This window comes from Diadema setosum, chromosome 3, assembly GCF_964275005.1.
Source record: "Diadema setosum chromosome 3, eeDiaSeto1, whole genome shotgun sequence".
NCBI lineage: Eukaryota > Metazoa > Echinodermata > Echinoidea > Diadematoida > Diadematidae > Diadema > Diadema setosum.
In genome coordinates this window covers 37,427,054-37,452,176 of record NC_092687.1, presented here as the reverse complement: position 1 = coordinate 37,452,176, position 25,123 = coordinate 37,427,054, and the positions used below count along the sequence as shown (strand labels likewise).

Below are 25,123 nucleotides of genomic sequence, written 5' to 3'. Positions count from 1 at the left end.
GCAACTGGAGTATAACGTTACCGACGAATGTACAGTTTAATTCGCGTATTTGTTAACTGGTACTTTTATTCAAGCAGGTCTGCGCTTGTCGTTATTTTACTGTATGTCAGTGGGCAGCGAATTGCAGTTGATTTAGTCTGGCCTGTTTTCTCTCCCCAATCAATGCTGCAGGGTTTTCAAACCCCCGAAAACTGCATTGAATGCATGTCAATTTTGCTGAGGTTTTGTATCGACAAATTTCTCGAGTCCACCAAATCTTTCAAGGTATATACACAACTTGCCAGAATACAATACCTTTCCTGAGACAACAATGCAATGAATGTGGTGGGAAATTGGTAATTGTAAGTGTGAAGAAGTACCTTTTCTTAATTCCATACCTGCCAACTGTTCAGTTTTAATCTGAATATTCAAATTTTTCACTGGAAGAAAAAAAAAACATTAATTCAAGTGTGATCTCATTTGTTGGAAAAATCTGTTCACACTAAAAGTATATGAAATTTATGAAAGTTCAGATTTTTAAATAATTTTTCTTTGTTTGATCAGATTTATTAAGTCTCAGGGTTGGCAGGTATGTAATTCATGCAGTAATTGCATAACAGCATGAGACAGTGTGATACCAATATTGCATTGCCATTCACACATTTGTGCTTTGATGAGGAATCTGTAGCTTATGCAGTGATTTTTTGAGTATTTTTTGGTTAAAAAATGACTAAATTTTAAGGAAGCATCAGATGCATAGTGTGTATGCAACTTTTAAGGTCCATGTCCAGTTTCTTTTACATGTTTGTTTTTTTTTTTAAGCCATTCCATGTTCAGTTTTAGGAATCTGAATTTTGTTGCCATGGTAACCAGTGGCAAATTTAGTCTAAATGTCAGGTAAAATGTTTAGGGAACTAAATTTTGTCACCGTGATAAACCAATGGTGATTTCAACTGCTCTCGAAGTAGTCGTACAAGTTCCTATGCAAGAAATATATACTTGCAAGATATCCAAAAAAAAAAAAAAAAGGAGAAAATGATTACATAAGATATAAAGATGAAATGAATGCTTTCATATCATGAGTGAAGATTGATTCAAGATTCCCATCTTTCACCTTCAGTTTTGATGCATATATGATGAAATTAGATCATATGATTATATATTAGATTGCATTGAAATATTTTGTGTTTTCAGTCATTGCTTTCTCAGAGATGCTCTATTTTTGTAACTGATTTTTCTTGATATTTTCAAAATTGTAAAATATAATATTATCGTTCCATGGTATTTGCTCCGGCTACAGTTGCTCCCATGAAACATCTGCACTCTAAGCCGAATATTCAAACTACCTATTCTAATCCGTAAGTCCTTGGAGAAAATAAGATTGGAGCTATTGTGTATGGAGCAAATCTCATGTCACTAATATTTCATCTAATGTAAATATGATGCTACCTGGTGTGTGTATTAATGTTTTACAATATTGTACCCACACTTCGTTTGGGATGTTCATGCCTTTGCTTGTGCCCATGATCTTGGACAGGGTGTGTGGTATGCCCATACTTTTGCTTATGAGCTCACATTAGAAAACCCTTTCATGTTTACATACGTGTCCCATGTTTAGTGTGCCATATTGCAAGACACGCTATGTAAGGCTTGCGTTGATGGCTTTTGATGTGACCTAGTGCCGCAATTGAAATATGAATGTGTCTCAGGTTGTATATTTTGATCTTCTAGTCATACAATGTAGATGCATACAAGTAGTAACAATAAAAAGGAAAATTATGAGCAGGTGCAGGCAAAGAAAAAAAAGATGAAAAAGATGAGAGAGTAGAAGAAAAAGATGAAGGAGAAGAAGAAGAAAAAGAAGAGAAAGAGAAAGAAGAAGAAGGAGTCGGAGGAGGAGGAGGAGGAAAAGGAAAAAAAAATGTTACAAATTTAGTGCAGCTGTGTTTTTAAAGTCCTGTATGCACCCGAAACTTGGCAGTCACAGTGCAGTGCTATTAAGTACATGGGTGTAGTAACTTGACAAGAACAAATCGTCTGTTGAGAATGAGAAGGGCATTAAGTTGTCCCGAACACTATGACCCGAATTCACGAAGGTGGTACAAATGAAACCATGGTTTAAACCATGGACAAAATCTATGGAGCGCCAAGTGTCGCATGGAATATTTCGTTACGAAATCTGCCATTTCGTCAATGAAATGATTATTTTGTAACGAAATGACAACGTTTGGTAACTAAATGAACACTTCGTCCACGAAATGATAATTTCGTTAATGAAACGGTCATTTTGTCGACGAAATGACCAATTTCGTAACGAAATATTCCGTGCGACACTTGGCACTCCACAGTTTTCGTCCATGGTTTAAACCATGGTTTCATTTGTACCACGTTCGTGAATTCAGGCCTATGGGTTTAGAGGCAACTTAACGCCCTCAGCCGACGAAATAGAGACAAATATGTAATATAACTAAAAACTGAACATGATTGTGATATGTTTTGATCGTTAGTTGTTGTTTTTTTTTTATATATATATGTGATTTAGTGCAGTACACATAAATCTTATACTGAATAAGCTTTCTCAACAAGTGACCTCCTGTTTAACCCTAAAAGGGCCGGGGGGGGGGGGGGGGGGGAATCCGCCCCCCCTCGACGTTTCACACTATAATTCTGTAATGCGAGAAGGCCCGTCGCGAGGCTTCTTGACTTTGTTCAAGTCTCGCGCAACTTTTGAGACCAAATTTGCAACATACTTTTGCGAAGCCTCTCCCATTTCTGTAATGGAATGTCGCCCCAAAACGGGCACAATTTTGTGATTTTGTGTACATTTCCTATGGAAAACAGTGCTCTGTCATGAAAGTCATAAAAACCTGATTATTTTTACAATTAATCATTTTCATTGATTAATTTTGTGCTAGTTATGGTAGAAAAGTGGTCTGTGACAATTTCCAATGAAAAAACAAAGAAAAACAAAAGTTGAAAAACAGAAATACATAAGAAATTCTGAAAACAATAAAGTACATAAGAATTGAAATGAGTTTTGGAAGTTTTTGTGATGTACAATTGTTGAATATGCTAAAACAGAGTTACAGATCAAAAATTAGACTATCAATGCCTTTGATTAGGCTAAAATGTAATCTTGAGCTTAATTTGCATAATTGGTAATGAATTAAAATTAGAAATTGATTGTTTTTATTTGTGCCTTGTAGATGTAATTATGTTTAACCGCTTCCAATAATGTATTTGTGTGAAGGATGATGACAGTAATAAAAATGATTCGGCATTAAATGTATTTGTCTGAGGATGAATACATTATAATAATTATGTAAATTTGATATAATGTATGGATGAACCCTGTAATAAATGATATGAATACCAGATTCGATGATACAAGAGTATTTTACTAGTACGATTGTCATTATTCATTTTTTTATTTACTTCTAACAGTCCACAGACTGTTTTGTTATACATGTAGTGATATCTGTCTGTACATCTGTCTGGTATCTGTCTGGATAGAACTGTCTGTAGTTCTATCCACTACAATTTGTACCTTACCATTGAGCACATAAAGCATAAACGAAGTGACATAAAATTTGCAATATTTTAGGTTTTTATCAATTACCCACAGTGAACTAGCAGTAGATGTCAACAAAAAAACAAACAAACAAACAAACCTCCCCCCTAAAAACAAAAAACACAAAGAGCACAAAAAAGCAAAACAGATTTTTTATCCAAAATAGAAAACAATTATAAATGTTCTGAACATGGATTTTCACTCATATTAGCTATCAATAAATTGTCACGAATAATGGATGGCATACATAACCTCTGACCTAAAAAGTATCCCTCTTTCTCTCTCTCTCTCTCTAATTCAACAACAACAACCACAACAACTACTACTACTGCTACAACAACAACTACAACAAATCAGACAAAGAGATATAAAGTGAAGTATCTACAAGTCAAATTGCAGTTAAATTTATTGAAGAAGTCATATGCAATATCCAATATACACACAAATGAATACCAAATGCGATACATACTAGTACAAGATTACAAAATCATATCAAGGTTTTTAGAATGGAGTGTAAAACTCGGCCATAAACACAGAAGATCATTTTATCAATTTTCGTCTCCAAGATATCAAGGTTTAGATTTGAATACATATTGTAATGTAAAGTCATTAAATGACCATCAGACATTAGGATACAAACTGAATATTCATATCACACAATGAATATTCATGATACAAAAGGCTCTCTAGAGCTTAGAACAGCTACTGTACATGTACATGGCAAATATTTTGCGAGGCTTTTATTTTTGCGAATGTCATGAGTCGGGTGCTATTCGCAAAATTAAAAGACACGCGAAAATATTGACTCTAATCCTGATGTGAATGTGACGTACGCATGTACATTTCTTAGTGCAGTGCAGGACTCCACGATCACGACTTACCACGCGAAAATTTAGACTCGCGAAATATACGGTGTATACAGTATACCCTTTAAAAATATTTGCAACTCAGAATAAAAACCAACAAATGAAAGTCCGTCTTACAATTCTGCCCCTCTCTTTGCATCTTTTGACTTTCTCTGCCCCTTTATAATCTGACCTGGCACTAGTTTAACATGCTGATTTTTCTGGTCGAAAGTGTAAATGAAAACTTTTTGCCATTTCGTGAATAAACAAGTTACGACAGGATAAATACTTGTAGCAGTACAATAAATGGTAAGCTAAAAAAAAATCATTGAAAAGTTCCTGGTTTACTTTTTTTTTTTTGGTTGTTGTTGTATTAAAGTATCAAAATGGATTTCAACGAGTCATTTGCACTGTAAATAATCTTTATTTTGACGATTGAAGTACACAGCTAGACCTGGAGTTAGTAGCATCCACATACTGTATACGCTATATATTTTCGTGAGTCTAAATTTTCGGGAATTCCTGACGATTTCGCGAGTGGTTAAATTCGCGATCAAGGAGTTCTTTACTGAGCGGAGATATGTACATGCGTATGTCACATCCACATCGGGATCAGAGTCAATATTTTCGTGTGTCTTTAATTTCATGAATAGCACCCGACTCGCGAAATTTGCGAAAATAGAAACCTCGCGAAATTCGTGAAAATAAAAACCTCGCAAAATACTTGGCGTATACATTAGTTTACTTCCACCCAGAAGAAATACAGTCAACCTTGCATAAGTCGAATAATCACCTACAATGTAAGTTGAAGATCTTTTCAAGTCCTCTACTCTTGATATTCTACTGAATTTAATCGCTCATAAATCAAATTTTCTCTACATCAAAACTATATCTTCAGTCCAAATGGATTCAACTTGAGGCAAGGTTGGACTGTATACAAGTGTGCGAGGTTTTACAGGGGTGTCGATGGAGCCGTGTACCATAAGACATGTTCTGTAGGGTTAAAGAATACATTTCAGTACAAATTATACCAGGTTTGTTTAGAAATACATACTGTATGTTTAGAAATATGTGTATGAAAATCATGTCCTTTTCAGTAGCCTGGAAGATACAATGAAGTATGATGTAATTGTTTCAAATAAGACTAACGTGTTAAAGATATAATCATAATATCAGGAGTAGTAAAGAGAATTTCAAATATGACAAAGATTACAACTTAGAGGTACTGTATACCGCCATATCTTTTTCAGGAATCGGGACTTCCCAACAATATCGCGAGTGGTTAAATTCACGAATAGCATCTGATTCGCAAAATTCACAAAAAAGAAAACCTTGTAAAATACATAGCGTATTCAGTACAGTGCACTCCCGTTACAACGAACACGGTTATAACGAAATTTCGTTATAACGAAGTAAATCTTCTGGTCCCAAAATTATCACCATTAAAGTCTATGGTACAAAATTCGCTTATAACGAACATGGTTATAGCGAAATTTCCGTTATAATGAAGTCTTTTCCGAGTGCCACAGACAAAGAAAAACAAAAGAAATGTGCTCCGTTATAACGAAATGCGAATTGCTTTCGAAAATACGTAGCGGAACAACCATATATAGCGTCCCTGCATGAGTGAACGCTTCACATCACTGTGTGTTCGCTCCTTGTGTCACGCACAGTTTCTGAGGGGAACTTGCGTTTATTATTGTAATACAGTTATCCCATCACATTTCATATAGCTTTTCAGTGTATGATGAGTATTCAGCAAACAGAATGTGATATATATGTGATTTTCTTGTTTTCGTTATATATTGTATTTGTTCGGTTATAACGAAATTTCGTTATAACCAAAGAAAACTGCCGGTCCCGAGCATTTCGTTATAACGGGAGTGCACTGTAATTCATCAGTGCACGAGTGCTTTCAGTACCAGGCTGTTCCCAGTGTTCAAGTTGATGGCACTACCACAGATTTGACAGCATATTTTAAATGTGCCGAAGGTCACGCTTCACATTGTACAGCGTACATTGTCATAAATGTTCAAAGATATCAAACCGTGTCACAGTAATGGTATAAAATTCTGGAGAAGCACAAGAAAGGGATAGACACTAGTTGAATACAGTACTTTTGCAATTAACAGCAACAATGAGAAGATACTGTTACACATTCATTGCAGTTATATCACAGTCATACAAAACATGCATACATCTTTGACAAATTGATTTCCATAATTTGTTTTCACGGCACCTAAACTGCATGCAGTGTACATAAAAGGCTGTTCATACAATTACACACAACAGAGGAATTAACAAATCCTTGACATAAACATTTTGAAAATCTTCATTTTTAAGACATATAACAGACACCTACATGTTTCTAGTCATCAAGTTACAACATGAGTTTCATGTTTTGTTTTTGCTCTATGATTTACTACCACAGGCTCCTTTTAGACACACAAATTATTTCTCTGACACAACATACTACAGCAAGAGTTCATTCTAAAATTAGAACATCAGTACGGCTCAAGCTTCATACATATGCACGCACAAAACATTCTGCTTTTCGGGAAACCAAATTACCGTACTTTGCTTTCGGGATGTAGAACAGTCAGCAATTCCATCAGGGGGAAAAAAGAAATTCTCACTTAAGGAAGTTACATTACTGTTAAATCTCACCAAGCATTGACTAAAATGTGAACATGTAGGCCAAGAAAATTGACAAGGGCTCTGTTTCATGAAGTCATTACGTAAAAGTCTACATATATCTCAGAATGGCCAAAGATGTTCATGTACACAGCTCTATGAGAGTCTTTCAAATCCATTCCATGAAGTCTCTCATATCCAAGTGTGTCTTAAGAGCATAAAGTCTATCATTAGACTTTCATGAAACAGACCCCAGCATACAATGAAGCAAACAAGAAGCTGTTAAGCAGCAAACACACAAATAACCCTTGCCATGATACCACATGCTGTTGTTCAAAGAAATATTCAGTGTGGAAAAAAAAAGTAACAAAAGATTTACAACCCTGAAAGACACAGTAAAAATCACAATTCTGCTATCAAGAAAAATATGCCAAAGAGGATAAAGTTGCCAAACGGCAAAAGAAGTGCTAAATAAAAAAAAAGCCATCATTATCAAACCTCATACAACACATTTAACCAATCTGATACAATCTACTAATAAATCAGTTTGTCTGGTATGTTTCCTCTGGGCATCTGGAAAAGTCGTGGTGGTAGTTACACGACTGTAGTGTTGCTACAGTCATAGTTGCCTAGAATGCTTTATTTCTTCAACTGTTCCTCAAATGAAACACACCTCCTTACCCTACACTTGTATCTCACTATGTTGAATTCATATAGCTACATCATTAACAATGCATCATACAGTACATTCATTCTACACAGAAGTATCCTACCTTTCTGTGAAATTGCAACAAGGCAAAATTTCCTGTCATTTTCCAGGAACAGTAAATATAAGTAGTGCTTTTCAAACATCACTACTACGTGACTGCAACAGCTATCTAACATGCCCACATGACATCTTGTTAGATAATAATCACAATCATAGACGCTCCCTACACTACAAGAGTTTCACTGCTCAAGTATTCTAAATCTATTTACTCTATTAAAAGGGAAATCGCTTTGTTAAAACAATAGTGTATTATATCAGTGTTACACTAACAGGTAGGCAAATGTACCTATATTTACGAATCAGCTTTGTACCCTCAAGCAACTAAGCCTATTTCTTATCCAAATCTTGTCTGTTGGATTTTCACATGGAGTCTCATAATCAGCGATGGCAATTTTGAAAAAAAAATCATCGTTACATTGTGACAAAGTTTCCCTGAAAACAATAAGAGTAATCTCATTGTCGTATCATAATAGGGTCATGAAAAAGAAAGGCAGACTCTCAAATCTAGCACCGAAAAAAAAAGAAGAGAGATAATAACCTCAATAGGCATTTGTTTATGATATGACCTGATGAAAACAAAATGGTGAATTCTTGACAAGTAATCCCAGTACATGTACATCCATTCACATCATAAGGCAAAACAAGTGCAAACGAAAAAAAGGCTGCTCTTCATTTTCAACAATAACTGTTTGAATTAATCGCATAGCAATAATAATTTTATTATATAGAATAAATTCTGTGCTTCTCACTCAATATAGCATACATTCATAGGCTTTCAATTTCTACACACACGTCTCTACAATTTAAAGTCCATATATATCCAATACATTTAATAGCACTGAAAGAGAAACATATTGTTTGGATAATTCAAGTCAATGACTCTAAAGCCCCAGAATATTTTCCGGGAACTAGTAGAAAGCTATGTGACAAAAGTCTCACATGTACAGATGGCCTCACAAAAGGAAAGTGTTTTTTTGTGAAGGTATGGTAAAAACTGATATCAGTCTAGGCAGCAAATCTCAAATATATGCCACACAAGCATTAATACAGCATTTTCACTGACCACAAAGAATAATCCCAGAAACAAACACGATAAGCAAAATTGGCAGCCCACGTATTTCATACCAAAGTTGGCAGCATTCCTACCAGACTGAGTGTAAAAGAAGTGTTTTATGTTTAAATTGTTATCTGATTTTGATTCAGTCAAGAATGTTTTCATTAGACACCATCCACACATGTACCAGAATGAACAGCTTGTCTTAAAAACCAAAACAATGTCTTCATTATGAAGACCATCATACACTGCATATTCTAAAAGCACACGACAGAATACTTCCCATACAAGTTTAGGAGAACTGGCTTGATTGTCACAAATATATCACAAAATGAGACTCATCCTTTACTTGTACACTAAAAGAATATTGAGCGATACCTTTGGATTTGAGTAATTTTGCGTGATTTCATTGATTACCCCTAATTTAACTGGGCTATTTGAGACCAAGTTTTTACTGGGGGGGGGGGGGTCAATTTGATCCCCCCTTCAGATCTCGGCTTCCGATCGTGTGATCGCCACAAAATTTTGCCTGAAGATAGAGCTACAGGTCAACTACAAGATTACATGGTCATACAACCGAATATTTTTTTTTTTTTTTTTTTTTTTTTGCTGCCACATTCAACAGAATATGTTCAAGAGCTGTCAACACAAATTGTGTAATCTATGGTGACTAAATGTTACACTTGATTATTAACTATCCCCTGGGAAGTCAACCTTATAAAGAACACTGCAGTATTTTGCGGGCTTATAAGGCATAAAAACAATATTCTTACCTTTTCTGCAAAAGACATGTGTAAGAATACAATTATGGAGAAAAACCAGCATTTTCCATGTAACCTGCAGTATTTTTGACAACATAGAGTGCAAAATACTGCCCCCCCCCCCCAAAAAAAAAAGAAAAAAAAAAGAAGAAGAAACCAATAACAGAACTTTGGCACCTTTGTATCGCTAAATTTGCCCTCAGAGGGAGTATTATTAAATTATCAACTTGGATATGAAGCCAGTGGTGTTGGGAAAAAATTTGTACAGCACAAAAAGAGTCCCCCAGATAACAATGCTCTTCATAAATGCAATATATCATCCTTTTTTTTTTCATTAAAACTGTACTTGTAATTGTACAACTATGTTGCAATTTGGTCAATATCTAAACTAATGAAAATGAACAAACAATCACATACATACAAACACCCTGCAATTTCATGTTCTACTTCAAGTACAACAAGCTGTTCCACATGCAAATGAAGTTAAATAACATGAATACAGTTACAAGTCTACATCAAATGTATCATCATCTTTGCAACAAACGGCAAATAGTACAATGCAGACCTAATTTTCATTACACAGAAGAATTAAATTCTGATGAGCGACTTTACTATGCAACCTTTGTTGTTGTTGTTTTTTTTTTCCTGGAACCAAAGTTGCCAAAAAGAGCAAGACTGGCGAGTGAAGAATCAGCTATGTACATGAAGAACACTCTACGGTAAATCGAGGAAAATCCTAATGCTATCACGGCAACTTGCTACAACCACTTGCCCTTGTTGAGTCATAGTTCTTCTCAGGCTTTTCTGTTACAAACATAATCTGCTAAGTGCCCCTTGACTTCCAATGTTTTCTTCACAGCTTTGAAATTCAAAGAAGAAATGAGATTCATTTTAAATGTTTTTTTATCTCTCTATTTCTCCCCATCCCAAAGTATGTATCATTTCACTCGGTCACGAGATATGATGATCTCTTTCAGAGAGCAAACTGACAATTTTCCCTGGCTCTTCTTTACCATGCACAGAAATCGGGGCCGCCAACATTCACCGTTCAAAAATCAGGGCCATTTTGAAGAGAAATCGGTGAGATGAGTGCATGTAATACATGATTTCTCAATGTTCACAAATAATCCCTGAAGCAGGGGGATGCCTATCATCGAGATATAAAGGGATAGAGAAGTCTTCAGGAAGCCTCAAGCAAAATGAGGGGGACTTGGCAGCTCTGACGGGGATTTTCTTTAAGATGTTCCCAAAACATTTACACTGACACAAGCGTGTGACTAGGGGGAGTCCACACTGTGTCTCAAAGGGCTTTAATGCAGGCTCACATGCCATCACTGTACCCTATTCAACACACTCAGCACAATTCCTTCTAAAAATGCCTTATGCAATTGAAATTCTACATCAATGCAGCAAAAAGAAAAAAAGTGACAGAGATTGAGACTGATGACAGCCAATGTGCCATCTAGATTGTCTCAAAAGGATATTCTTGTTTTCATAGCAATGTCATCCTCTATACAGTCGACAAGTTTCTCACATCAACCTTTAAGTCGACACAACGAGGACACCTTCTTGCACTTTGAAATCAATCACTTCAATACCAACTCACTAAATGAAGTATTCATCCCGATGATAATCTCATACTCAGACAAGTCCCAGTGCATAAGTAAAGCACCCTCTATAGACAGAACCTTGACAAAGTAGGCAAAAAAAAAAAATGCTCAGCACAGTCACTCAACCTATTCCCTGCATCTGGGACTACACAAACTGCTGCACCGCCCATCAAAACATTACAAATCCTGCAATGATGTGGGACTACAGAAACTGACCATACCTCCCTTACACTGATTCCTATCAGTGGGACCACAGAAACTTGAGTTCATCTTCTGATCGTTTTTCTCATAGTGCTTTCACATGGTCATTTGCGAGTCCAGGAAATTGAGCCAGTTGTCCAGATCTCGGGATGCTGCCGCGGGGTCAGGCGAGATGTAAGTGACCGCATCACTGGCGACTTGCTGGACGATAGCCTGGCATTTTGCGATGGTGTCCGTTCCATTGACTTCTAGAGATGTCGTGAGACCTGCAGGTCATGTGTGAAGGACAACAAGATGATGACAATTTTAGATTCAGTGGGTGTAATGATTCAATGATGACATAAAAAATAGGACTAATATCTGTAAAAATGATAATCATAACAACGAAAAAAATTATAACGATGAATAAATAAAATTTAATTATATTCATTCATGATTATTACAATCTATGTCAATTTTATTGTCATTCAGTATAATTATCAAAGAATAAAATCATCTTTATCATGATTATCTATTTACTATGAGTACCACAAGCTATCATGCATATTACTGCAACTGCTTTGACCTTTCATCATCTTCATAACAGCAACACACACTGCTCAAAGTCCCTGGCCCAGATGGAGTTAACCTCCACTAAAGGAAGCAGTCTTTTCACAACAGGGAATTATTTTCCAACTCAAATTTGATACACAATTTCAGTTGATGAAACAATATTTCAAATGGTATCCTGCACATTTCTATTAAAGAAAACTGCTACACAAACGTTTAAGTTTGCATAGCAGTGGTATAAAAATGCATAGCAAATTGCCATGCGATACCAGGAAAATCATTCCCTGCACAATATTACAAGTTTCCTGGAAACTTGGCTGTGCATTGATTTGAGATTGGATTACAGAGTATGCAGGGCTCAACAACAGTTGTGGCCTGGGACCATTAAAAATAGATGTTGGGCCACCAAATTTGGATTTTTGGGGTCCGATTGGGCACTCAAGATTCAAAATAAATGTTATGTTTTCGTCTATTCCTGGCCATTACATTTCTTTTCAGATATAAAGATTTTTCTTATCCAAATGAGCCCCTAGAGATAAAAGTTAGTAAAACTCCCTCCTCTCTCATTCTCTCTCCAACCTACTCCTCTTCTCCTCTCTCTCTTTCTCTTTTCCCCTCTCTTCTTCTTTTTCCCCTTCTCTCCTTCTCTTCCCCCTTCTCTCCTTTCCTCTTTCCCTATTTCTCTCCATCTCACCTTTCTTGGTTGCCTCCTTAAGGGTCCCGTTGCCACCAAACATCCTGGTGATATCCTGGGGGTCCAGCATCGTCTGTCTCGTCTTCACTAACACACAGGAACTCTGAATACAACAGGCAGAGTAAGTTTGCATTAAACCACATCAACATGGACTGAAACATTCATAGGCCCTGATGGAAACGTAAAAGATATTCCTCCTCATAGCAACAAAATTTTATTTTTGCACATGTCTGACATCTTGTTTTGATCTATCGTGCTTCTCTTATCGAGATTATACTGTAAGAGCTGCTATTTTCAAAAAAGAGAATCACTGTTTGGTTGCAAATTTAACCCGTTGAGGACGGTTTGACTTTGCTACTACACGCATTTCCCATAGACACTTGCCCGAGTATATTTGGGACTCACCCTCAACTGATTAATAACACATCGATTGTATGAAGATATTGACACCTGGTCTTGATTGCATTGCGCATCTTTGTGCACTCAGTCAGATACTACGCACTGTACATGTACAGTAAAGTGGCGGCCACCGTAAACCGACAGGTGTTCGTGCACTTCCGATGGCTTCAGTGTCTAATTGCACAAAAAACATCATCTTGCGAAAATGTCTGTGACCTCCTCATTTGCCAAAGAATGAAGAAGTACTAAAGTTTTCAGGAAACCTCCTGCAGAATTAGGGAAACTTGGCAACTCTTCCCCAAATCATTCTGGAATTCAGGCAGTTTCTCTCTCAGTGATTCTTTAAAGGGATGGTACACTTTTGGCTGAGATGGAGCCTAAGGTTTCCAATATTTTTTGATGATGACTTTTTGTGATAATGAGAAACCTCTTTTGAAATGTGAAAGAGCAAGTAATTCCATAAGGAATTCAACGTGTATCTGATGAAAATTGGTTTTGAAATGGGCGAGATGTCAAAAACAGAGCAATCCTAATAAAATGTGGGACCAAACTTTCATTAGGATTCCTTTGTTTTACTCTGTGTTTTTTTTTTATATCTCAGTCATTTAAAACCTATTTTCATCAAATAAACTTTGAATTCCTTCCAGAACTATATGCTCTTTCACATTTCATACAGTGGTTTCAAAGCATCTTGAAAAGAGTTAAAAGCTAAATCCTCACCTAAAGCAATACTATACTCTCCCTTTAAGAATATAAGCAAACACACACTTAAGAACCTCGCAGCAACAACAGTGGCAAAGCCTCAAACTGGCCCTGCATGCAGTGACAGCAGCTGCATACTCACATCCCCGTGAAGTTCCTTGATAACTGCTCGTATTCTCTCCTCCGAATGGTCACTCTTGAAGATGAGCATCAGACAGCTCTGCAGCGTAAGACACAAATTTGTCAAAATTTGGTTGTCTTTCTGATATGGACCAATAATTTCCCTCAAAGGGGTAGGATCTCATGCACTTCATACTTCAAACTTTATATTTCTCTATAATTAAGGACACAAACGTCCAGAAATTAACTGGTAGAGAAATGAAATTACACATTGTAGTCATTATCCTATCCCTGTTGCATTACAGTGGTCTTTGTGTGAGAGGACACACACTTACATGAAAGTGGGTTGCCTTAAGGTCAAGTGATTTTTGAACATACTTTGTTGTTTTGTGTGATAACTTGTTAGGTCACTTGTCCATTTCGTTGTCTTGCTTACTTACTGTTTGTCTGGGTTTAGTTCTATTTATCTTCTTCATTATGATGATGATGATGATTATAAGAAGTGGATGTAGTATTACCATTATTACTAATTGTTATTATTATTCTTATAATCATTATTATTATTATTATTATTATCATTATTATTATTATTACTACTATTATTATTATTATTATCATTAAATTATTATCAATATTATTGGCTTTATTGATATTATCATTATCATTAGTAATAGTAGTTGTATTTTCATGAGGTGGGAGGGGGAAGGGGGTCTTATGATGCCACTGGAACAGCTTAGAATGCCGGAGCTAATTCACTTGGGCACCAAAAGTGTTAAGCCACTCACCAGATCCCCTACAGGTCTCCTGGTCCCGTGTGTGACAGGGACAACACTCCTTCCCTGCTCGAGGCTCACTTCCACCGACGACAACTCCTCTATGTTTGGCAATGGCAAGAACTCTTCCAGATTTAAATCCTTGGGTGAGAAAAGAAAAATCCAAATCAGCACTGTAAAACAAGATATTTTTGTGGCATGAAATTTTCACGTCTTGCAGCCAACGGCCTTTTTTGCGGCATGAAATTTTCGCGAGTTGCCTCTGACATTCAATGCATACATTATAGTGTAGACAAGAACTTTCCCGTGCATTTGAAGTTTGTGAATCTTGGCTCTCACGGAATTCTCAAAATCAAAATGCATGCGAACATTCCTTGTTTAACAGAAGCTGGCATCTTCTGTTCAGATAGATAAATCTTATTGCATCTCTTGATAAATTGTCCTACATTGACGCAAAAATGCCATTGATTTAAATAAATATAATATATTGTTCTTCATGAATAACTTCACAAAGATATTGCAATAGTGCATTCCTATTTTTGATGGAAGATGAGAACAAATGAATGATAAAAATATAACTACTATCACAAACATAACCTGAAAGTTGCCAAAAGTGTCAACTACACATAATATGAAATTCCAAACTCTAGTGAGCCTATATCTTTCAAAAGGAAAGGAAAAAAAACCCAGAAATCAAGGCATTAATTGAAAATTGGTGTTGGTTACTTTGGAAAAAAGTTCCTTACTCCTTTGATTACAAATTTAATTTGGAATAACAGTGGTAATGCTTGAGTTTACAGTATGTCTTACCGTGGGTAGTAGAGACCAGTTATCTTCACCAGGGACTGGTGTGTAGTCATGTATGGAGCTCCACGTGTTGTTGTACGGCTTCAGGCTGGCTGCCCTGAATTGATCTGAGAAAGGGTAGGGTACCACTCTTTTACTAGTCCACAGACATCCATGATAGAAGTAGCTGATGTGAACTGTATTTATGCCCACTCAACATGCAAATCAATGGAACAATGAAAACAACAAAACACAAACCATCATAGACAGACATCTTTGTGCATCCTCAATGTAGTGTTCCTCCTCTTTTTAAGGTTGAAGTACAGACCGCTATCTGGTGTACTTTTATACTTGCAGTGTTTGGAAGATCTGCTGCATTTTCCTGCGTTTAAAAATGGCAGCGGGAGAGGGATAACTTCATCAGGTTTCTCTGGAGACAAAAATCATTTAAATAGAAAGCAGTGAAGATGGATTGGATGTGAGTGAGAGATTAATCAAAACTGAAGACAACTACTGTATTCGCCGAATATTTCGCAAGGTTTTTATTTTCGCGAATTTCGCGAGTCGGGTGCTATTCGCGAAATTAAAGACACGCGAAAATATTGACTCTGATCCCAATGTGAATGATGACGTATGTGTGTACATTTCTCCGTTCAGTGCAGGACTCCACGATCGCAAATTTAACCACTCGCGAAATCGTCAGGTTTTCCTGATTCGCGAAAATTTAGACTTGCGAAATATATGGCAATATATACAGTAAATGAGTATCTTCCAAGTACCGGTACTTGTTTCTGCTGTTGCTTTCAGTATGTCAGATCTCACAATCAATCATTTTTCCTTTTATCTATTTTAAAAAAAATAAATACCGCCCTCACTGCTCACCGTAGAGTTCGGGGTAGTAGTACTGAAAGCAGCCGAACTTCATGTGGGTGGACGACTCGATGATCGGCTTGGAGTCGCAGTGCAGCAGGGTCTCTACACTGCGGCAGTCCCGGGTGCGGAACTGCTGGCAGGCGACGATGCACTTCATAGACTTGCAGTTCCTCAGGAACACACTGATTGGAAAGAGAGGTGATAGACGTTAGAGTGAAGGTTTGAGAGGTACACTTTATAATCTCCATCTACAGAATGCAGGTCTTGCCAGGAGATTGGTATTTTGTCGTGGCATGCTGCAAAGTCAGATTTTTCTTGTGAAACTTTAATCTTGTGAAATTTCAATCTTTTTGAATACTTTTTTTTTCCCGGAAACTTTCATGAATTTTGCAAGGGGCCAATTTAAGATTTGCAAAAGCAAAATGCATAGAATATGAAAGATCTTGTCTACACAGTGCTTTGAATGCCAGTGGCAATTCTCCCAAGTTTCACCTCACGAATGTTTCTGTTTTTACAGCAAATGTTTGAATACACAAGCAAAACCACACACACATAATTTGGGTGACCAACTTGAACTTATTTGTGTGCTCACACATACAAACATAAACATCAATATTAACAACTTTACAATAACACAGATAAATCTGTAGCATCAAACAGTGACTTGGCTGCTCAAAAATTAGTAAATTTGTGTGTGAAAGGATTCTCCAAATTGAAAAACAAACAAACAACTGAATAGCTGAAGTTTTGTGAAGGTCAGCAAAATCCAAATTGTAGCGTGAGCCCAAATTGGTGAAAAGGTTCATAACATAAATGCACAATCTATCATTATATGCTCTGAGCTTTGCGAATGCTATTTAAGTTTTCTAAAGCTAGCATCTTAGCTAGTGATTTCGGCCCATGTGAAGATCCTGTCTATTTTTTTGTATGGTACAGTTAATTACAAAAAAAAAAAAACTAGAAATGTCGCTACGGCGACTGATGCCTCCGCCATAATGCATGATTCTCCCAATAGGTGTATAGTACAATGTCTTGACAATGTGTGATGACAGTTTCACATAACTGGCAAAATATCGAAATAACAGGTTTGTCAGAGATATCTTGAATGTTCACTTTCCATGAACTGGGTTTGCTATAATTGTCTATTTAAGAGTGCAGGTACACATATTTGGGGAATTGAAAATTTTTACTTGACTTCTGACCGACCTTATTATAAGTTTATGCATTGAGTATAATTTTCAAGGTATGAAGAAAGAGTGTAATTACAGTACAAAATATTTTTTTTTTCATTTAAACCTGACCTTTGACCCTTAACCTTTGACCTTTGACCTTCTGGCTGGAAATTTCCAAGAGAATCTCCATCAAGTAATACATGTACATATATTAAACACTTTTAAAACTAATAATGCAATCATTGCATATATACTAGTATACATGTATGAGGGAAATACAGTAGTAACATTTTGACGAGTTGACCTTGACCTTTGAACCCCTGACTATTGACCCATGACCCCTAAATTCCCTAGATAATCCCTGCCAGTCAGTACATGCATATGTTCCATGAAGATACATTGAACCATTTGCGAGAAAAGTGATATTGCAACATTTTCACCTAACCTTTGACCTTTTGACCTTTGACCTTATGACATGTCTCTCTCTCTAGAGAATCCTTACGCAGTAGTACATGTCTACACTAAGTTTCAAGAAAATAACTGCGGGCATTGCATAGATATGGGGGAAATAGCAACATTTTTAGCATTTGACCTTGACCTTTTGACCTTTGACCTCTTGTCAATGTCACTAGAATCTACTCAACTAATTGTCCCATCATACATCATCCTTGGACCAAGTTTGGTGAAAGCTGCTTCATCCAGTTTTGAGTTATCACATAAACAGATAAATTTTAGGATTTGACCTTGATCTTTGACCTTTGACCTCTGTCCGATTTCTCTGAAAAACTAATCAAGTAATTGTCCCATCATACATCATCCTCCAACAAAGTTTGGTGAAATTTGCTCCATACAGTCTTGAGTTATCGCGTAAACGGATACAATTTCATGATTTGACCTTGACCTTTGACCTTTGACCTTCAGCCGATTTCACCCAAAATCTTATCAAATCGTTGCCCCATCATACTTCATACTTGGACCAAGTTTGGTAAAATTCCAGTAAATATTACTCAAGTTATCGCGTAAACGAAAGCGGACGGACGTACGGACGTACGTACGGACGTACGTACGGACGGACGTACGGACGGACGGACAACCCAAAAACATAATGCCTCCGGCACCACTTCGTGGCGGAGGCATAAAAAAGGGGGCAGACTAACAACACAGCAGAAATCTACCAAGACAGGAACCGAGGTATCCCTCTGCTTGGGATATACATGTATCCCAATGAGTGGTGTTTAACCCCTATGGGAACCAGCTCAGCTAATCAGGGTGTACCACCTCATAAAGTACCCTATAAAGTGGAAATAAATTCAATTCAATTCAATTCAGTGACTATCAAAGAATGGTCCAAGGTTTGACCCCCTGCACGCCAAATTCATTACCTGTCCATAGATTTGTGAGTGAGATTTGTGCACAATTGACTTATCGGTATAGGAAGGGTTACTAACAAAAGTTCAAAGGTCATGGTAGTAGCCTCAGACCTTACCTCCCTTTGTTGGGACCAATGAACAGTCTGCAGTTGGTACAGTCATCCACGGTGATAGTAGCCATGTGATCGAAGAGGTAGATGCTGCAGTCCTACACGTACCAGGGAAAAGAGAGGGGACAAATAATCCTCAGTGGATAAGACGCCTGTCTGGAGATCAGGAGGTTGTAGGTTCGAATCCCCCCCCCCCCCCAAATATGCTCATTATTTTATTTGTCATGGCTACTACTTAAACATTAATCAATGCAGTGCTTATTTACAATGTATGTCAATGAAGGGCAATTTGTTATTAAATCAGTTGCAATTAAAAAAAAAAACAACTCAACAGAAGAATTTCATGAATTTGAAGGGAGTAGTTTGCTCTGTAAAATCTCATCTTTCTGGTGTGAATACAAATTATAAAATATCTTAAAACTTTCAATTTGTGTGTAAGAGGGTTAATTGCACTTTACACTGATCAGATCCATTCTGAGGAAGGAATTGAAAAGTGGGAAGACAAAAAGATCTTGCAAAATAAGGAAAGGTATAACCTAAGAGTAAGCAATAGGTTGTTTGTTACTGGCAAGCAATGATTTCTTCTCAAGAATTTACCTCTTATAAAGGTAAAGCAGTGTTACATGAATAGTCCCAGACCTCCCAACAGAGATGATTTGGCTCAAAAATAGGGGAAAAAGAGCAGTTTCCGTAAGAGTGTGCAGTAAAATTATCCAGAAAGATAGGAAATTCCTGTTGAAACAAGAGCTGGGAATGGTGAAAATTCAGATTCTTTCCTCCAAATTCAATATGGTTGGGAGGCCTGGAATACTCTGCATAAGGGAGATCATACCAGCATACAGAATGCTGATGACCACTTTCCCTATTTCAATATGATTTCTACCACTACTACTACTCCACTAATAATAATATTAAGTAAATTCTTATATAGTGCTATATCTAGTTACAGTATGAACTACATATGTACTCAGAGTGCTTGCTTGCTGCTCTCTCCAGAATAATGTTAAAGAAAATATAGAAAATAGGAAATAGAAAAGGTTCAACAATAAAATATAATATAGCACCATTTCACGATGGCTGATAAAAGAAAAAAAAAGGACAAATGACTTTGATAATAGAATACAATTTTGCCCAGTCAGTCAGTCCGCAGCACGTATGCTAATGAGCTGATCCGGCAAGATTTATTCAGCACTCTCGTTGACGATCTTTGCGTTCGAAAGGTGTCTCGTCGTGCGAGATTTTGCGAGACTTTGATAGGGCTATGGTTTTCACAGTGTAGCGACTTGTACATAATTCGTCATGGCTACAAGTCACAGTAAATTGTTCTCCAGACTTTGATCTTTATTTTGATACTAAATTTGCGTATAACATCGGATCTTATCATGACTATATAATCAGTTGAATTTGCGTAAATTTTACCTGCTTTTCACGGAAGATTTTGCCGTGTAAAGTTCTTTTTTGGCTCCTGACCGGATTAAGAAACTGTTGTTTCTGATTTTGGCTTTTTCGTAGAGAGGAAACTTAGATGCTCATCATATATTGGAGTCAAGGAGACGCAAGCATGATTTATACTAGTTTTTCCATTTTGAAATGTCTGTAAAATTCACTCCTAAGCCGGAAGTATGCTCCACACAAAGTGTACAGTGGCGCGAAAGAGCTCTCTCATTGGACAGTGCTTGCATTCAGCGCTTGAACTACACGCGTGCCAAGAAACCGCAAGTGGCATGAAACCTTTATGTAGCACGGTAATGACGTAATGCAAGCACTGAATGCAAGCGCTGTCCAATGAGAGAGCTTACTCTTGAGATTGCACGGTTTCAAGCTGATCAGCACTGACATTGATGTATATTTTACTGGTTCCTGACCGGATTAAGCAACAAATTGTCAAGATATTTACATGGATACAAAGATTAGGAGATGGACTACCAAATATAGCATTTTCATTGAGACGCAAGGTGAATTTGATATTTTTTTGACGTCTTGAACGTGTACTGCACGAATTACCTTTTTCATCATTTTTCAAGCTCAAATTACGCTATGATATTTTTCATTTACAATAATTTGAGTAACATGTGACGATAGTTCACATATTTTCCTTGAATTTGATACCAAATTTGTGAACATAAGGTGTATTTTTGTTGCCGAAATCCCAAGGACAAAGTCCCCTTACGCAGCTCATTACGTATGCAAGCCTAGAGCGGGCTTGCATACGAGTTGAATAAATACGAGCAAATTATCGGGTGCTGCGGACTGACTGCAGTAGTGTAGCCATTGTGAGCAAGTTTTTACCTCGCATTTTTCTACAATGAATCGCTGACCGTTGATCTTTCCCGGAACCCTACCCAGGACCTCTCCGGTGCGGTCAGCAAAGGTGAAGTCCTTAATGTCCAGTTTTTCCCTCTTGTCCCTGCATGGGTAGTGGTCAGACGGTATGGGAACAATACATGAATCCTTCTTTGATGGCCATCCATAAATGACAATGATATCATGGCAAGTAGTACTGTTGCGTTGGGCGCATGTTACACTACCTTACAGTAACAGATACTGACTTAATATATGCTCGCTACTCTTGTTTACGCCTCAAGCAAGTGTAAACGTTCTGTTGAAACTTTTGTATTTGTAGCTAGCAACTGTGCAGTGGTGACTTGTTTATAGGGTAAGATGACTTCTCGGATTAGTCAAGAATTGCCGGACAAATGTCTCAATTTCCCCTCAACTGGTTGTACAGTAAGTTTGTTTGTTGGTTTCTTTAGAACTCTCTTTTATAGTCACTCCGACAGAGAGAGAGAGAGAAAGAGTGCACGAAAGAACCAGCAAATAAAACCAAGGGCCCCCCTAAAACAAACAAACAAACAAACAAACAAACAAACAAACAAACTTGCTGCACTCCTTCCACAAAGCCACAATCAAAATTGTATAGACAATCTAGCGGCCAGCCGACCCCATCGTTACTCATCACAGTCAGTGGCTGGCAAATTCAACAGAACATGCATGCATGCATGAAGAGTCTAGACAGCAAAGACGTTAACTGAAAAGACAGGAAAGTGCGCGCTAATCCTGTAAAAAACAAATGGACAGCGCGCGGTCCTCAAGCGTATTACGCACATCACCTGAGACCACTCAAAGATGCTTGATAAACAACAACAACAACTTCAAAGACAGCGCGTCTCAGGTTGTAGTAAAGCAAGTGGCCCAATGTTCGTCATCATAAGCAGCGGAAGCAAAATAGCGTGCATAATCCGAACGCTTGCGCTGCAACCATGGTTCGGCCCCCTGTACTCATTGTTCGGCCCCATATGTCCGTGCATCAACATGCGCGACGTACCGCGCCGTGCGCTCGCCCTGCCTATGTGAATGTATCAGCGCGCGGGCTACGCACGGGCGAAACCGTATACATACTGTAGTACATCGCACTACGAGAGCGCGGTACTATCCTTATACTCGCACGCTGTGCGAGAGATTCAATGCATTCACAACACGTTGCGTCCGAACCTTGGTGATGCAGGAAATTCTGGCACGGGTGGCATGCAAAATAAAAATATCGCGTAAACGCTCAAGTTATCTCAGAAACGGTTGCAATCATGGCTGTAAGTGTACTTGCTGTATAGATTCAATGCAGATAAACGGACTAGTAACTTTAAAACTTGGAATGAAACGAGTCTATATGTGTTGCTATGCAACTTTACTTACCTGTTACTTACCCGTTGAACTGCTTGTGCGAGTTGACCCGGGAGGGTTCAACAACGATTTCGGGGGTCTGGCGACGTGGCCCACTGTTATGCTCTTCGGAACACGTGTGGAGATAGTTGCATAGTTTGAATTTCGCACTTGATATGCGCCATTTTTTATTCATGAATTTCAGTGAATTTTTATTTGTAAGAGCGGTTGATTCATGGAACCCTGCCGAATCATGGACCACTTGCTTTATAGGAGAGTGAATGCCATTCATATAACACGCAGATGAGGAGTGAAGCAATAAGGACGTTTACAGACCTGATTTCAGCCACACATTTCGGTGAGTTTTTGACGTAATTAAGCAAAAAATCGCATACCGATTATAATGATTGTCATAGATTACGATAATTCCTTGTATTTTAGTTTTCCACGATTAATAAAGATATTCATGAAGGAGTCGCACAACCACACTGAAAAATGGCGTCTGCGAAGGAACAGAGGTGCAGCCGCGTTTGTCGCGGCTGCGTGTAGTTAGGGAGAACACGTTAATGATACATGCTCATATTTTAATCAGTATTAACTTCGAACATGACGATTGAAATAATTAAAGTCTCTCTACATAGCTTAGGAGAGACTTCGTGAAATGGTTTTTACTTCTCCGTGAAAGTCTCTCGTTATTTATTAGCTATGTTTATGAGCAACTTTGGCCATTCTAAGATTTAGATCTATGTGATAGCTTCATGAAACGGACCCCTTGATCCGCCCCTGGCCCCTGGTACTGTACGAGCTGAAATTTTCGCGGTGGTTTTATTTTAAATTTCGCGAATTTCGCGAATCGCCTTCGAACCACGAAAATAACAACGCGCGATTAACTAAGTTCAGTTAGACCCTCGTAACCGCGAAATTAACAACACGCGAAAATGTCCTCCAAGTAGCAATTTGCGAAAATACTGTAACAGTTACATGAAAATTTCAGCTCGTACAGTATACCAAGTCGAAAGCAGTAGGCTGGTAGGTAGGGCCTAACGTACATTGTAGGTTCCTATTCACACTCCACTCCACAGTAGGATAGGCCTACGAGCGAAGAGCCACCCTACCCGCCCGCCGCCTGTTGATGTTGTTGCTGCTGCAGCAGCTGTTGTATGATATCTTATGTAGTGTACCTGTGACTGTACGTAGACTAGTAACGTTATGCGTTACGCGGTGAGATCAGACAATTTTTGCCGGTGCCATCGAGAATATTTGCTCGGAATGAAAAACTTACCAACTGTACTGTTGAGGAGGTGGATCTTCTTTGTCCCCTTTATCCCCTGATCCATCTGAAAAACAGCACCCCATCGTGAAGTTTGCAGCAAATATCAACTTCAGCTTTTGAGCAACTAGGCCTACCGATAATTTTGTGGGAAGATTTCGGCGTCTCGTTGCAAGGTTGCAATCAGCGGGAATAGTCTATTTTAAAATAGGGATTTCTTTGACAATCATGCGAATAATTGTACGATTATTCCTTGTATGTTCCCAACTTCAATAATTTTATCAATAATTATATTTATTTATTAATGAAAACAAACAGTTTTAATCTTTATAAACAATAAATTACTGACATAAGATCTATTTTGTTTTCATGATCTCCTCTAAATTGTAGTTCAGTCCAATTACGGCAATTTCGCTGATATCTAATCGTGTTCACTGCTCGCCCGAAAATGCACTAGAGTAAGTATAACAATGAATCAGCAAAATAATGATGATATCATCCGAAAGAGTAACAACATTGGCGAGGAAAGGTACGTAAAAATTTTGTTATGTTTGGCACATGCCTGTGCCAATTTGTAATGTGTGTGTTTAGTTTCGATGTTATAATTTCGATACTTCATTTTGGCTCTCAGTTTATTCATGCAATGTGTCTGATGCACTTTTGAAGTAGATGCATGGGCTCTAATCGCTCGAACAAGTGTTGTTTGAAAAAGGACGTGTATCACAGTCCCACATATCGGATACGATGTACTGTAGTGATGTGGCCAAGCAAGGGCAAGTTGCGTTTGTTTTGCGATGCCGTGTGTTGATTGTGTGAATTTGTATGGCGATGATCTTCGGACTTCCCCACACCACGTCCACCCGGAAATTTTCAAGGCTCAGGAACAACAATGGCGCTAGTGTACGTTCGCACCTGTGAGTGTGACGTGTTTGTCAAATGATCTCCAAACATACACAAACTCTAAATATCCAACATGAACAGCCTCGAAGTCGAATATTGATGGATGAGATTCAAGTCCGGCTATAGAAAAGGAATTTTTCATTTTTTTGTGACTTTTGACACTTTAACACTTGTCGGAATATGTCGATCGCAGCTAGTTCGCTCTGCAATAACTGTGGTTTTTGAACAGGGACAGACGACAGCATGGCATGATGATTGATGTATGGTTGAGGGGTCTAGATATCGCGCACGAAAATTTGAAATGCTCTTATAATAGAAGTTATT

The 25,123-nt window shown here is 37.7% G+C and overlaps 1 protein-coding gene across 1 annotated transcript; it reads right to left on the bottom strand.

Annotated features, from left to right (window-relative positions):
- Window positions 1-11,343: 11,343 nt before the first annotated feature.
- Window positions 11,344-24,022, bottom strand: LOC140226365 (protein XRP2-like). The gene is made up of 9 exons (XM_072306847.1): window positions 23,912-24,022; window positions 21,262-21,379; window positions 18,979-19,070; window positions 16,330-16,502; window positions 15,472-15,575; window positions 14,674-14,802; window positions 13,911-13,988; window positions 12,668-12,770; window positions 11,344-11,690 (listed from the first exon to the last, which is right to left on the bottom strand). Exons 1-9 carry the CDS (start codon window positions 23,983-23,985, stop codon window positions 11,521-11,523), a joined length of 1,041 nt encoding a protein of 346 aa, XP_072162948.1. The 5' UTR covers window positions 23,986-24,022; the 3' UTR covers window positions 11,344-11,520.
- Between the last annotated feature and the right edge of the window lie 1,101 nt (window positions 24,023-25,123).

What these genes read in the sequence shown, in the direction of transcription:
- LOC140226365 (XM_072306847.1), bottom strand. Translation starts at nt 23,985, where the DNA reads ATGGGGTGCTGTTTTTCAGATGGATCAGGGGATAAAGGGGACAAAGAA. An exon ending in CTACTACCCCGAACTCTACG is followed by an intron (nt 15,576 to 16,329) that starts GTGAGCAGTGAG and finishes ACCCTTTCTCAG; the next exon opens with ATCAATTCAGGGCAGCCAGC. An exon ending in GGAGACCTGTAGGGGATCTG is followed by an intron (nt 13,989 to 14,673) that starts GTGAGTGGCTTA and finishes CTTACGCTGCAG; the next exon opens with AGCTGTCTGATGCTCATCTT.